The sequence below is a fragment of the Phoca vitulina genome, unplaced genomic scaffold (assembly GCF_004348235.1).
Source record: "Phoca vitulina isolate PV1807 unplaced genomic scaffold, GSC_HSeal_1.0 scaffold14, whole genome shotgun sequence".
Lineage (NCBI taxonomy): Eukaryota > Metazoa > Chordata > Mammalia > Carnivora > Phocidae > Phoca > Phoca vitulina.
The window spans coordinates 6678318-6694264 of record NW_022589717.1 but is presented as its reverse complement, the minus strand read 5'-3'; the positions used below and the strand labels follow the sequence as shown (position 1 = coordinate 6694264).

The window sequence follows — 15947 nt, the reverse complement described above, 5'->3', positions numbered from 1 at the left end:
CCAGGCGCCCCATATAGTCACTCTTTTTAAAAATGAGCTTTATATATTTATATTTTTTCATCAAAAATATTAAGCATATTATTTTTAAAAAATTCATTCGTAATCCCACCAGCCCATCCAACTGTTATTAGTATTATACTATAAAATAAATTTGTCCTGATGAATAAAACCTTCCAAAAGATAAATATCTAAATATCCTTTTTTGTTGACAAGGAGTGACTATTTATGGTTGTAATCAATTTTGCCTATCTGTAGCTGTCTGTGCCATCTAAAGGGCACTACGCTTTCTCTGTCTACCTAAAGTGAATTAGGTTAAATAAACATCTTTTCTAAAATAAGTCTCATATTTATTTTATTAACAAGTAGAAAAGAAAAGAGACATGAGGTCTAAATTCATTAATATGTATACATTCAGGTCAAGATCAGCAGTAATCTGTATAGAAAGTAGAAGGGGAGAAATTCTTCATAGAATTTTCCTGAGGACTCATGATCATGTTTCTTTACAAAACATGTAATATTCCAAATGGAAAAGTCAACCTTTACTAAATTTTTTATGTTTGCTATAAACCTATTGAAAAATGGGCCCTTAATATTACAACACTATATCAAAAAAAGGCTGAGTAGAAAATTAGTATATTTAGGGGGGAAAGAATAGGCAAACTAAACAAAAATATAAAAAACTAGAGATCCTATATGGGAACAATCAAGCATTATCTGATGAAACTTAATATAAGATTAAGGTGAGAGAGAGCTGAACAGACACTGTTTTAGAAATGATCTTAGAAGGATGTGAAAAAGAGTATTTTGGTGTGAGGTTTTGACCCAAACAAGCAACAGGTAAGCATTAGATGGCCTGAAAGACTATGTTCTGAGAGTTGCATCTGTTCTAGTGGGCAATGTTCGAAATATGTATACATAAATAGAAATACAAACATAAGCAAAAACATATAAAATCCTTGAACAAGGATCTCATGAAGTGAATGGCTTGGTGGTTGAGGGCCCTTTTATCTAAGAATGGTGATGTTCCTTGAAAATGTGAGAAATCTAAGAATTTGGGGAAATCCTGAACCCACAGCTTATGCCAGCTTAGATGGGAGCTTTGAGACTGTTCCCAGCATTGGGCTTTGGAGAGGAGCCATATATATGAGTGGAGGGGAGGGGAGAAATCTGACTGCAGGGAGCATGAGATGAGCGGCATCCTAGGGAAGTAGAAGTCACAGAGACAGGCTGGGTCTGTTGGAGTGTCTGTGAGAGCTGTGCATACCAGCGGTGAACGAGGAGAGAGGTGGTCTTCGGAGAAAGAAATGTGTCTCAGCACATGGAGGGCATCTTTTCCAGCTAAGATTCTTGTGGATTGAGAGGTCAAAAGACTGGCTGTGACTCACCAAAAATGACAAAAGGAAATGAGGTGGTAAACTCAGAAACTTGCTAATTTTACTTTAGGCAGCAACAACGACCTAAAATTTAAGACTAGTTTGTTATGCTTAGTGAAAAATGACATACTTGCAAACTAACTAATGTTATACTTGGCAAACAACTGCACTTCATTTCTGTGCTGTAAGGACATTTTCCCCTCACCATGTCAAAAACTCAAATACACACACCACAGAACCATCCATTAAAATTCTTTTAAGGACTATTTTAGCCACCATTCTTTTGATTTAAGTAAAGTTAGCTCCATTATGCAAAGATAATTATCCTTTAGCCAGACATTTTGAAAAGCTTACATGTTAAATAGCTATAAATTTCAGGATATCTGGTTGCCTTGATAAAATGATAATGGATGAGACAAATAACTAAATTAAGAGTTACGTGCTATTTTTAAAAAGGGGTTGATATACATAAATATTAAGGATATATTTTATAGAAAACTTTTATTAAGAAACATCTAGAGGGAGCACTTGGGTGGTTTAGTCGGTTGAGCATCTGACTCTTAATTTTGGCTCAGGTCATGATCTCAGGATCATGGGATGGACCCCACATTGGGCTCCGTGCTTAGTGTGGAGTCTGCTTGGGGTCCCTCCCTCTCTCCTTCTCCCTCTGCCCCTCCCCCGGCTTGTGCTAAGTAAATAAATAAAATCTGAAAACAAAAACAAAAACACAACCATCCAATATAAAATAGTTTACATGAAACTTCTTATAAAAGGGTTTTCTCTTCCTCCATGGGCATTAACCTGTGACATGTTTCATCATTCCTCATTGCCTATCTCTCTCAAAATGTTTTTGTATGTGTGTGTGTGTATGTGCAATTTGCCCATCCTTTCATCCTTTCCTTCCAGTTCAGGAGATGGTGTGCCTTTCCTCGGATCCAAAGACATGGTCTTCATAACTCATCACTTCCAAAATCTTGTTTAATTATCCTCTCTCTGCTTCTATCTTTAACCCTTCCATTTAACAAGCAATGTCTCTTCAGCCTCTATCAAACAAACAAGCAAATTCTTTCTTTCCGTTAGCTACCATGCCATCCTCTTCACAGATGGAATCCAGGGAGGTTGTCAGAATCTGAAGCAGCTCCAAAAACTGACCAGTCTCTCACCTCTGCCTCACGGCCCTCATGGGGTCTCTATCACAACATCTGCATTCCTATCTGCCTGTCTGGTCCTTTCTCCTTTATCAGGCAGATGCTTTGAATACTCCTCAGTCAAAATTCTGAAGAAAATGAGTCTATCTGACTCAGCAAATTCTCTCTCCTTGATCCTCTTCTCTTCAGGCACTCACTCACGATGCAACCTGGAAAGCATCTTGGACTTCTCTTTATCCTGCAGGAAATACTGTCCTCATTGCTTTACATTATCTTAAATCTAATCTATTCCTTCCTCCATATCCACAGGTCTTTTTATCAGCTCTCAACTGGACTGCTGTGAAGCCAGTCACCTGGTTTCCCAACCTCTAGTCCCATTCAGAGTGAAATATTTCTAAAATGCAAACCTGATCAAGTCAGTCCTCCATTTTAAAATATCCACACAGATGGTACTTCTGGGTTCTGAGAATAGAGTAGATTTACAATTTTTTTTTTTTAATTTTGCCAGTCTATTTCCTAATTTTTCCATGGCATATACATCACTTTTGTGTAACAAGGAAATAATCAAAGTTAAAACATTCCACCCAAACATCATCTCCTTTAAAAAGACTTTTCTCCCCTCTCTTGGATCTAAGAAATACTTGAAAGGTAATAGTCCAACACTAATGTTCTACAGGCTGATCTCCTATAAAAGGAGTTGGCTTCCTCCAAAGCTCCAGGAAAATGAACTATGGCCCAGTCCTTAACGTAATCAACCCTGGTCAACTGCAAATTTTGGAGCTCCCTGATCAAGCCAGGAATGGGTGGTATATGCTATAATATATACAATTATGTGCTTGTTGAATAAATGAATGCATAGAGCTACAGCGGTAGATAAAGGTCACAAAGTCAGTAATTGGAAGGGTACTTGCACCTTTGTTCTTGTCATTTTAAATACCTAAAACCTCTTTTTCTCAAACCCACAACTTCTTACTTATTTTAAAAAATTTCAAACCTGTAGAAAAGTTGCAATAACATAATGATTACCCATGCATTATTCCTCACCTAGTTTCACCAATTAACAATTTGTCACATTTGCTTTCTCCTTCTCTTTTCTTACTCCCCTCTCCTGCCATCCTCACCCCCACTTTATGTATTCAAAAAAAAAATTTGGCTGAATCACTTCAGAATTATCTGCTGACATTTTAATGCTTTATTGCTAAATACCTGAGCATGTATCTCCTAAGGATAGGGGCCTTCTCCTACACAACCAAATATAATTATCACACTTAGGAATTTGAATATTAAATATAATACTGTTCTCGGGGTGCCTGGGTGGCTCAGTCATTAAGCATCTGCCTTCGGCTCAGGTCATGATCCCAGAGTCCTGGGCTCGAGCCCCGCATCGGGCTCCCTGCTCAGCAGGAAGCCTGTTTCTCCCTCTCCCACTCCCCCTGCTTGTGTTCCCTCTCTCGCTGTGTCTCTCTCTGTCAAAAAAATAAATAAAATCTTTAAATAAAAAAATAAAAAAATAGAGGGGAGGGGGGTGGGGGGATGGGTTAGCCCAGTGATGGGTATTAAAGAGGGCACGTACTGAATGGAGCACTGGGTGTTATTTGCAAACAATGAATCATGGAACACTACATCAAAAACTAATGATGTAATGTATGGTGATTAACATAACATAATAAAATAAAAAAAAGAGAGAGAAAAAATAAATAAATAAAATACTGTTCTCAAAGTCTTTTCCCAAATTTCCCCAATTGTCCCAATACAGCTGTTCCCCACTGCAATCCAGGATCAATTAAGGATTAGCCACTGCATTTAGTTATATGTCACTTCATTGTTCCTTAGTCTAGAACAATTCTCCAGCCTTTTTTTTCTTTCATAACAGATAACATTTTTGGAGAATCTAAGACAACTATTTTTGCAGAATGTTAAAACTTGGCTTTAAAAGAAATGATTTGGGCTTTTTGTACCTCATCTAGCATATAGGTTTCACCTCTGGATTTCACTCTGGTATTCTGAATCTATTTTTTAACAGAACTTATTTAAAAATCAAGCACAGAACTGTAGAGTTGGAACTGGGCTCAGATATATTTGCTCAGATCTCTCTGATTATAGATGAGAAAACTGAAACCCAGAACAGTTTGGCAACTTGCTCAGAGCAAGGTTTAAAATGGAGCTCTGACCTCATTCTACCACATTACCACATTGTAGATAGCTCCCAGGCCATCTTCTGTCAGATGACAAGAAGCATTCAGACCATTTTTATACATCGAGTAGAAGTTTAAAATATTGCCATTAGATAGTTCCAAATTTAAATGTTAAAAAGTCTCCTATGGTATTCTTTATGAATCAGCATTCCTCTTCTCTTACTGCTTGAATAACTGTTTCAGCTGCCATAGATACAAATCAGGTAAAACAACTTTTTCTGGAACAAGTCCACCTCAGTTAGTTCTGGCCAGGCGGGAATGAAGCCCCACCCAGGCTGTGTGAGAGATGGAAGGATCATGCTCTGGAGTCAGTTTCAGTTCCTTGAGTTATTAATTCTGCAACCTTGGAGAAATCAGTAAATCTCTCTTAGATTCTTTTTCTTCACATACAAAATAGAAACACAATTATTGGTATCTTACAAACTGTTATGAGGAATAAATGAAATTACTAAAGGAAATGATATTAGCAAAGCACCAACATACTGCCTGATATGTACAAACACTAGTTCCCTTCCCAATTCTACTCCTGTCCTCCCTGAGCCTCCTATGAACCCCTTAGTTTACATGGCTGGTAGTTAGAAGCTTATACTTTACCCCCCTTTCAACACTAATGATGTAAGAAAAATGTGGTTTACTAATTAACATTACTTCTAGTTAAAGGAATTTTAACTATGTTCTAAATCATTATTAAAGATTCATCATGCTAAATGCTGGTGCTTGCTTTTGAGTACAAAACAGCTATAATACCAATTCTGCTAGTAAAACAAACAAATGCATACATGTTTATACTCAAGGGGTTAAACTAGAATAAAATATTCCAAAATATTAATCATGAATATCCTCAGGTGATGGGATTTTCAAAGATTTTGTCCCTTACTTCTTCATATTTTCCAATTTTTACAATGAACATGTATTACCTTTATAATAAGAAGAAAGTTTATTTTCTTAAATAGAAAAGATTTTAAAAGATTTAAAAAAGATTTTAATAATATACATCTTATGACGGGGTTATATTCTCAAATCATATGCTGTCAGAATCACTCTGAGCTTACATTAGGAAGGCGAATGTGCTGGAGTATAACATACTCTCTCAATACGATAAATTCAAACAACTCAAAACAGTTTTTCTTCCATTTTCAAAACAAACTGCTGTTTCTTTATTTAGGCACAAGATGTACAAATTGGCACGTAAAAGCCATGTGCGTGCGTGTGTGTGTGCATGTGTGTATGTGTGTATTTAAACGCAGAACCACACTTAATGCAGCAAGATGCTCACGCCATAAAAGGCAAACTGGGCCAACGGCAGATACACGACTCCTACTTCCTACTTAACGAGGACATGTAAACAGTGGGTGGAGTTGGACCAAAATATTTAAATCATTCATTCTTTCTTTTTTTTTTTTACTTCTAAGTATGCATAGCTGAATTTGCAAATGTTAATTAAACATAAGTATAATGTGACTCCACTGTAAACGTAATTTTTTTTGGAAGACAGAAGAGCCGGGGTTGAACTCTGGCAACACTGGCAGACGCCTGCAACTGCCAGAGGCAAGAAAGGAGGAGCCCGGACCCAGGGCTGACATGCGGCCAGTTTACTGGGGTGAAGCTGTTTCAGTTGTTAAAATACTGTAATTCTTCATTACTGATTGGTAAGTAGCTGCTGTCTGAGCCCCCTGAGGTACCCTAGTACCCTGGCTCACCCTAGGCCCTCTCCACATCTGACAACCAAAGGGGACAACAGTATACCCTATTTCAGCATTATGGCTGGTGTTTGCCTGATTGCTGGTATTTCAAACACCAATCTGTCTCCATCGACATCTCTTTATCCATTCATAGGCACTGCTGGTCACTGGCTGCCATAGTTATTCTAGCACTTTCATTTTGCATTTCCAAAGATAGCTACTTTTACAGAGCATCCATGTGTGTCTTTGCTGTGTGTGTATGTGTTTTAAGAGAAAGAAGTGAACATAAGGGAAATGTTATTTCTTAGACAATAAAGAATTTCATCATGGGTCCTACTATTTCAGAATCTCAAATCAGATGCAGGAAGATTCTGTTTTATCAGGGATTCTGTTCTTCATCCTGATCAATCCAGAAAGTAGTTCCTCCTCATTTTATAGAATATCTAACCTATCTAAAGCATATCATCCTTCCTACCCCTCAAAAGAGAGAAAGCTAATTCCTGATACTAACAAGAGCAGAGCATTCATAAACAGAAAGTACAGCACTTTCAAAATACATCTAATGACCTAAAAATGTCATCTATGATACAAAATGTCAATGCTCAGACTATCAAAATAACTATTATGAAAGAGATTTATTTTTACCTACAAGGAATGAAAAATAATTCACTAAGTAGCTAAATAAAAGCTCAGGAATAAGGCTAAAACTAGATAACAGAAAAAAAATCAAGAAAATAGTATAATTAGTTTTTTTTCATTTCTTTTTTTAATTTAATTTTATTTAGTTTTTAAAATAAATAAAACCACATTAAAAAAACTTTATAGGAATAGTGATTTTAATAAATCAAAGAAAATTCCATGACTGTTTAAAATGACTTCTTTAGGAAATGGATCATCATCAACATATATAGTAGTCATAAAGGCAGGCTGGTCATTATATTTTTTTTTTATTATTGTCATTATTCCTGCTTTACATAGGAGTTTTATTTCCAGATGTTTCTCTCTTTTTAGAATTATCTCCAAAAGCTAAAAATGTTAACAAGAGCTATAATTTTTTAAATAGTCAAGTATGTAAGTATAACTCACCTTATACAAGATAACTTTCAGAATCTTAAAAATGAAAACAGTACAGGATGTCTTTATTTTCTGTAATTCATCATAAAATACAAAAAAGACTGTTCATACCTGCATAGGTCCAGGAATGCAAGATAGAACTCTCTCTATGTTCTCAGAGGTCACATCAACATCATTCACAGCAAGAAGGACATCACCTGAAAACAGAATAACAAAGGTCGTTGTATGAATATCCAAAAACCAAAAAGATCTAGAATTGGAACATTAAAAGCATCTATTCCAACCTCTTCAAAATACTATGGAACTCATTATTATTATACAGCTCATAGCAGCAGAGCTAAGCTCCCTCTCCATTCTTTTCTTATATTATAATACAGGCCAATGTTGCGCCATAACTACAATCTATGGATATTTATTTTTTTTTAGAAGATTTTATTTATCTATTTGACAGAGAGAGACACAGTGAGAGAGGGAACACAAGCAGGGGGAGTGGGAGAGGGAGAAGCAGACTTCCCGCGGAGCAGGGAGCCTGATGCGGGGCTCGATCCCAGGACCCTGAGATCATGACCCCAGCCGAAGGCAGACGCTTAACGACTGAGCCACCGAGGCGCCCCTACAACTTATGGATATTTAAAGAGATGAATATTCTCATTTTGGATACAACTGGGAGAATTATGTAAACTCAAAGGACAAATACAAAATTTGTAGCATAAACCAAGTACTGCACTTAGCCAAATTGAATCTAATCACTTAAAGACACAGTAAAAAAAATTGGCTGAAATTTTAATTAAATCCATGTGGTACATACATAACTCAATATGCTGTGGCATTCGCTGCTATTATTGATCTGTGTCTACACACAGCTCTTTGTTTCAAAGGCCCCAACCGTAACAAAATCCACAGCATGTTCTGCGTGCCTGTGTGGCTCAGTTGTTGGGTGTCTCTGCCTTCAGCTCAGGTCATGATCCCGGGGTCCTGGGATGGAGTCCTACACTGGGCTCCCTGCTCAGTGGGGGTCTGCTTCTCCCTCTGTCCCTCACCCCCACTCGTGCTCTTTCTCTCTCTCAAAAATAAATAAATAAAATTTAAAAAAAAACAACAAAATCCACAGCATGTTTTGGTAAAAGCTCCTTTTCCATGGGTTTTCTTTAAATGTGTATGTTTATCAAAATTGGGGGCTTTCATAAAATGAAGATCAGTGTTAAAATGGAAATTTACTTTTGTAACATAATTAGAGATAATATCAAAATAACTGAGTTTTATTAATAGAAATATATATACACCAAGGTTATTTTTTATCATTCCTAAACATACCATTAAGAAATGGACCAAATAATTAATATTCATCTAACATATTTTTACTGAGCACCTACTGTGTGCCATGCACTGTTCTAGGCACTATAGATAGAGAATTGAACAAAACAGACAAAAATCTCTACCATCATGGAGCTTCATACTCTGGGGAAAAAAATTATAAACACGTATATGGATAATAGTGTTGGTAGACGATTCTCCATCAGTCTCTCATGTTTTTGTACATCTTTCAAGGCAAGGCACTGAAGTCCTTGTTCTGGATTATTTTTTCAAGGATGGTTGTGTAGTGAACAGCCTTGGACAGTAGTGCTGTAGGGAGTAACCATCTGAAAACACGTCTAATAAGGTTCTAAAAGTAGGAGGCATACATGTATTGTCATAACATATGAAAATTAATTTTAGAGTGAGTGTAGTATACATAATATTTTAAAATGTTTAGTAGAAAATTTTCTCCTTCTGTAAGAGAAGTGTTATATCCACTTCTCATTCTCCCAGATATTTGTTTTCCTCAAGTTTTTGTCAGCAGCTCTGTGACTCAGAAATGGCAGGCTTCCTGGACATCCTATCACTTCAGTGGGCAAAGTTCTTTCTCAGCAAGCACACAGAGTCATTAGGATGCCCTGTCAAAGGCTGAAAGGAAATGAACTGCATGAAATTGTCTGAACCGCTAGATAAGAAATGCGAATTACTGATGGAAAATTTTATCAAGATACATTCAAAAGTCAAATGAAATAGAAAGAGGTGAAATCAGTTTATCACAGTGCTTAAATCAATTCCTCAATGTAAAATTAGTCATTTGAGAAAATCGATCATTGCATTCCTGAGCATCTACTTAATATCAAATGTGTACTGAAGGGCACCAAGGGCTATGAAAATATATATGTCAAAGTTTGTTTACTACTCTATTTATACTATATGCAAAATGAATATACAGTTTAAGAAATTATTTTTAAAATAAAACTATCACACATAAATATAGAAAAAAGAAAAGATATACAATATATATGTATATCTATAAAATGTTGCCTTTGGGTGCATGGGCTTTTTCCTTTTTTGCTTTATTTTCTAAACTGTCTACATTAAACAAATATTACTATTATAAAAACAAATTAAAACTCATTATTTTACTAAAAAAAACCCCACTGTGGTAGGCAGATAATGGTCCCCTAAAGTTGTTCACATCCTAATCACTGAAATCTGTGAATGTTACCTTACATGGCAAAAGGGACTTGGCATGTTAAGGATGTTGAGATCGGGAGATTAAGTGGCCCAGTGTAATCACAGGGTATTTATAGGCAGGAGGCAGGAGGGTCAGAGTCAGAGAGAGATTTGAAAATGCTACACTGCTGGCTTTGAAGATGCAGGAAGGGACCACAAGACAAGGAGTTCAAGTGGCCTCTGAAAAGCTGGCCGAGTAACGGGATTTCTACCCTAGAGAATCCATAAGGAATGTAGCCCTGTGGATACTTTGATTTTAGTGCAAGAGGGCACATTTTCGACTTCTAACTTCCAGAACTGCAAGATGATAAATTTGTGTTGTTTTAAACCACTAAGTTTGTAGTAATTTGTCACAGCAGCAATAGAAAATGAATACACCTGCCTAACAATACAAAGCAGTCTTGGCTAAGCACCAAATGAGAATCATGGACCATGAATGAAAAAGAACAGGCCTGGATATACAAGGTACAAAGAGGTCATTGGAGAAAAAACTAAATCAATCTTATTAGAAGGAGGGATTTATGCACAGAAGGACTGGAAATGTGTATGTGCCAGTGGGGTGGGATCAGACTGAGTTTAAATTGGTCTTTTAAATTAAGCTGAATTTGACTTCAGGGGGAAGAAAATCTCACTTTTTTGAAACATACTTACCATACTGCCATGTTATACATTCAAGTTAATGCATTTACTGTCAAGACATTTACTGAAAAATCCTTAAATTTTGAGAGAATTAACTTTATTATATATTTTTTGAGTGCCAATATCAATCCCTCATTTATAATATGCGGGCATAAGCAGAAAATTACGGTCTCTCCTAATCTATCATTCTAGAAATCCTTGAATAATAGTGGCTCATATATTGTAACTATCATTCAAAACATTTGATTAAGTAAAAGATCACATTGTCTGATGACGCCGGAAACTGGTGCAAGGTTTTTATTTCTCATTAAAATAGAAAATAATACTACAGAAATGTTGAAAAATTATTGATGACCCTAGCACTTTTAGCCATAATTATTTTCGCAAATTATTTTTAGTCTTTACTTACATTGACACAAATGAGATATAAAGGAATTTCATCCTTTTAAACCTCTCAAGTAATAAGAATTTTTATGTTGGTACATAGTGTTTAGATTACAATTTTTAATAGCCAAATAATGCAGACATTTATTAAATTATAATTCAAATAACCATACTCCAGTTTGACATTTTCATGCTTTTTATTTTTATTCTTACTTAAAAAATGCTTAAATAAATGTTTTCATGCACATAGTTTTCCTTCTTTTACATCTGGGTTCAGCAAACTTTCTGTAAAGGGCCAGATAAGTAAATATTTTAGGCTCTGCAGGCCATATGGTTTTTGTTGCAGCCACTACTCTACTCTGCAACTGCAGTTCGAAAGCAGCAATAGACAATAAACATATGAATGTGGCTGTGCTCCAATACAATTTTATTTATGAACACTGACATGTGAATTTCACATAACTTTCATATGTAATAAAATACTGTTCTTTTGATTTTTATTTTTTAATCACTGAAAAGGTAAAAACCATTCTCAGTTTTCAGACTACAAAAATGAGTGGTAGGACTGATCTGACATACAGGTCATGATTTACAGATCTGTTTTAGATTATTTCTTTTGGATAAGTGTCCCAAAATGGATTAAATGGGTTAAGTGGTACACTGTTGTAGCTTAATCCTTATTTCCAAATTACATTTTGGAAGGATTCAATAATTTCTTTTCTTTTTGGCTTCAAAGAGAAATCCTTCGGCACTCCCCCCACCCATTCAAGTGAAGCACCACAGCAAGTGAAAGAGTTTTGTGAATAGAAATCAGGACTTGTAGGTCCCAGCTTTATCACTGACTGCCCTCTGTTCTTGGGTAAATCACGTAATCCTTCTGATACTCATCTGTAGAAGGAAGTAACTGCACCAGAAACTCTCTAGGAAGGCCTAAAAACTCTAATTCTATCTTTGCAATGAAGTCACTGCTTGTTTCTTTCCTTTACTACTGGGTCAAGTACCACAGGTAAAATGTGGAAAAGAAATGATGTGAGGGAGGAGAGACAGAAAAGCACAGCGGAGTTACTTTCGTTAACAAAACTGAAATATTGGGGCACCTGGGTGGCTCAGTTGGTGAAGCGTGTGACTCTTGGTTTCAGCTTAGGTCATGATCTTGGGGTTGTGAGATCGAGCCCCGCAATGGGCTCCATGCTCAGCTCGGAGTCTGTTTGAGATTCTCTGTCCCTCTCTCTCCGCCCTTCTCCCAGCTTGCTCTCAATCTCTCTCTCTAAAATAAATAAATAGGGATGCCTGGGTGGCTCAGTTGGTTAAGCGTCTGCCTTTGGCTCAGGTCACGATCCTGGAGTCCTGGGATTGAGCCCCACATCTGGCTCCTTGCTCAGTGGGAGCCTGCTTCTCCCTCTGCCTGCCACTCTCCCTGTTTGTGCTCTCTATCTCTCTAACAAATGGACGAATAAAATCTTTAAAAATAATAATAAATAAAAATAAAATAAATAAATCTTTAAAAATAAAGGGAGGAAAAGAAAATTGAAATGTTTCAAGTATTACAGAAGGTGAAAATAAAAATGTGTATCAAATAACAACATACAAAATATTAGAGAATAAAACCATTCATTAGGTACTCACAAAAAATCAAACCTATCTTCCTAAAAAAGCACTTCAAATGTTTTAACTGGAAACAACCAGAATGTCCATCAACAGTGAAATGGAAAAATGAATATACAATGGAATACTACATAGCAACAGCCTGGATATTTCTCACAGATTATAAAATAAAGAAAGTAAGTGCAAGAGAATACACACTTTATATTTCCTTTTTTTTTTTTTGTAAGATTTTATTTATCCATTTGACAGAGAGAGACACAGCAAGAGAGGGAGCACAAGCAGGGGGGAGCGGGAGAGGGAGAAGTAGGCTTCCTGCTGAGCAGGAAGCCCAATATGGGGCTCGATCCCAGGTCCCAGGTCCCTGGGATCCTGACCTGAGCCAAAGGCAGACGCTTAACGACTGAGCCACCCAGGCGCCCCTTTATACTTCCTTTAAATGAAGTTTAAGAAGGGGTAAAATTAAAAAAAAAAAAAAAAAAAAAAAAAAGAAGAGGAGGAGGAAAAATCAACTCTGTTAATAGAAAACTTGACTTTCAGAAGGGAGAGGGTATTAACTGGGAGGAGGCACCATGGAGCCTTCTGGGTACTGGAAATGTTCTTTATCTTGATCTGGGTGGTAGTTACACAGGCATATAACATATGTCAAAATTCACTGAATGTACACTTAAGATTTGTCCATGTTATGAATATATGTTATGCCTCAAAAAGATTTTTAAAAAGTAAAAAAACTGCAAAAAATTTAAAAGAGAAATAGCACAAGTGTGTCATACAAAACAAAGTTATTCAGTGATCACAGGTGAGAACATTAGAAGTTGCACAAAAAGCACTTAAAATAAAAACTTTGTTTTATTGTTGAGCAGAAACATTCTACAGGGGTATGTGTGTCTACAACATTAATGTGATTTCTTTAGCCCTATCCTTTCCAATCCTTAAAAAACACCTAGTTAAAATGAGTAAAAATGGGTCATCTTGAAAAAAAAATCACCAAGGTGATACGCAGTTTCTAGGATACAGGTAAAGAGGATATGCTTTGGTCTAGGGATAGAGGCTGGCTACCGGTAATTAAGGAGCAATCAGCTGTCAAACTTTTTTTTTTTTAAGATGTATTTATTTTTTTGAGCGAGAGAGCACATGCACACACTCACGCGCATGGGGGTGGGGAGGAGCAGGGAAGGGGCAGAGGGAGAAGGACAGAGTCTTAAGCAGGCTCCACGCTGGGCATGGAGCCCAACACGGGGCTTGAACTCAACCCTGAGATCATGACCTGAGCTGGAAATCAAGAGTTGGATGCTTAACCGACTGAGCCGCCCTGGTGCCCCTCAGCAGTCAGTCTTTAAGAAAAACTCAGAAATAAAAAATAAAGATGCAAGTCAGCAGCAAGAACAGCAAAAATGGCACTAGAAAATGCAGCAAAACCCCCAAAACCCCAGGAAAGAAGAATCAGAATAGAATAGAGTTCTACTGTCATGAAAGGAAAGAATGAAAACAGTCACCCGTCTGTGTTGCCCAATGCACTTTAGTCAAAGGAGGGTCATTCTCCAGCTAGACAATGGCAGAAATCACCCGAGCAAACTGCTTTACCAGGACAAAGTTTTCAAGATCCTCCTGCCTATGGGGTTACCTCACAGTTCAACCACAGACTTCAGTGTAAAATGAAACCATGAAAGAAACAACTGAGAAAATTCAGTGCTGGGGGATTATCAAAGTCACTATGATATTAAAATTGTCCATTATTTATTCCCAAAGTATGTAACTTTAAAAATATACAACATCACCATAAAATTAAAAATCTGAAAAAAGAGAAAACAAACCACCTATAATGTCTCCACACAAACCCAACACTATTAGCATTTTGCGGTATTTATATTTACTTCCAATTGTTTTCCCTGCACATATTTTTCTACATAGTTTATGCATTTATTTAATAAATGTTTTTGAGGGCTTATTTATCAACCAAGCATTTTGCTATGCACCAAGGATGAAATAATCATTTTATTTTGACAACTCTTTTTTTTACTTATTGGTAAATCATAAACTTTTCCATTACAAAACTGAAATCATGAACTTCATTTTTCTGCCTTTTCATTGCTATTCATACACATGCAGAAAAGTGTACAAACTATAATGGTACAACAATAAATTATCAAAAAGTGAACATACCCACGTAACCACACTCAAGTCAGAAAGTATACTACCAGCATCCTGTGTATCTTTAAATTATTTTAAAGATAAACAACAGGACTACCTAGCAGCCTCTTCCTCTCTATAGTTCATTCTCTTTCCTCCCATACAGATGGTGCAAAAAGATCAGGTCTAGAGGTAAGGGGCATTCCTAGAAGGTTCGGCAGACTGGAGTGAGGATCAGGGGAAAGGAAACATGGAATGGGACACTCACTGACCATAACCACCTCTCCACTAGGTTTCAAGGGAAATGGGTAAAAAGAATTTTAGAGATTTGTCTACAAATCAGTCCAATTAGGTCCTGAGCAGAGGCCCCAGATAAATATAGGAGTTTCCCATCATGTGGTATCCTAAAATTATGGTGGTTGATAACAACCAGGCAAGATTTCATAAGCATGAATTCTGGCATCCTCTGACAGAACGAAAAGAATAAACCTTAGAGACATTTTACAAAAAAGGAAGTTGAGCACCTGAGAGAACGTAAGCATGATATTACCTTCTGTTCCAGCTATCCGCTGCTATATAACGAATGACCCCAAAACTTCGGAGTTTAAAACAACAACCACCATTTATTATGTTTCCTGGTTCTGGGGTTGACTGGGCTTAGCTGAGGTTTTCACTTGGGGTTCCCTCTGTGGTTGCAGCCACGTGGTGGTTGGGGCTGGAATTTTCTGGAAGGCTTCTTCACTCATGTGTGGTAGCTGATGCTGCAGGGTGGCTGAGGCCTCAGCTGGGGTGATCAGCCAGAATAGTATTCATGGCCTCTTCATGTGGATCGGCCTTGCTCACACAATGGCAACTGGGTTCCAAGAACACCAGGCAGAAGCTGCATCCCCTTTTATGATCCCACCTCTGAAATCACATAGTACTACTTAAGCTGTAGTCCAGGCCCACAGTGGTAGAGAAGGGAGGACACAAAAACTTAACTCTCCATGGGAGGAGTATCAACACTGCATTGTTAAGAAGAGAATGTGGAGATCTTGTTGCAACCATTTGGAACACACACTGCATAGATGCTCTTCCTATGTGATTCATTCTTGTAAACCCTATCATGGCACTTATCATACTATGCGAAACTGCCTGCCTATTTCTGACCCACCTCTTGCACCACAGTAGGAGCTTCTTAAGAGGAGT

At 37.0% G+C, this 15947-nt stretch overlaps 1 protein-coding gene across 6 annotated transcripts in view; it reads right to left on the bottom strand.

Moving 5' to 3' along the window:
• INTU (inturned planar cell polarity protein) overlaps window positions 1-15947 on the bottom strand; it is an 89492-nt gene that overhangs the window by 56803 nt on the left and 16742 nt on the right. For all 6 annotated transcript variants that reach the window (XM_032412796.1, XM_032412799.1, XM_032412800.1 and 3 more), the window contains exon 3: window positions 7584-7669. In XM_032412796.1, the coding sequence (XP_032268687.1) occupies window positions 7584-7669 (86 nt within the window). The remainder of the gene's footprint in view (window positions 1-7583; window positions 7670-15947) is intronic.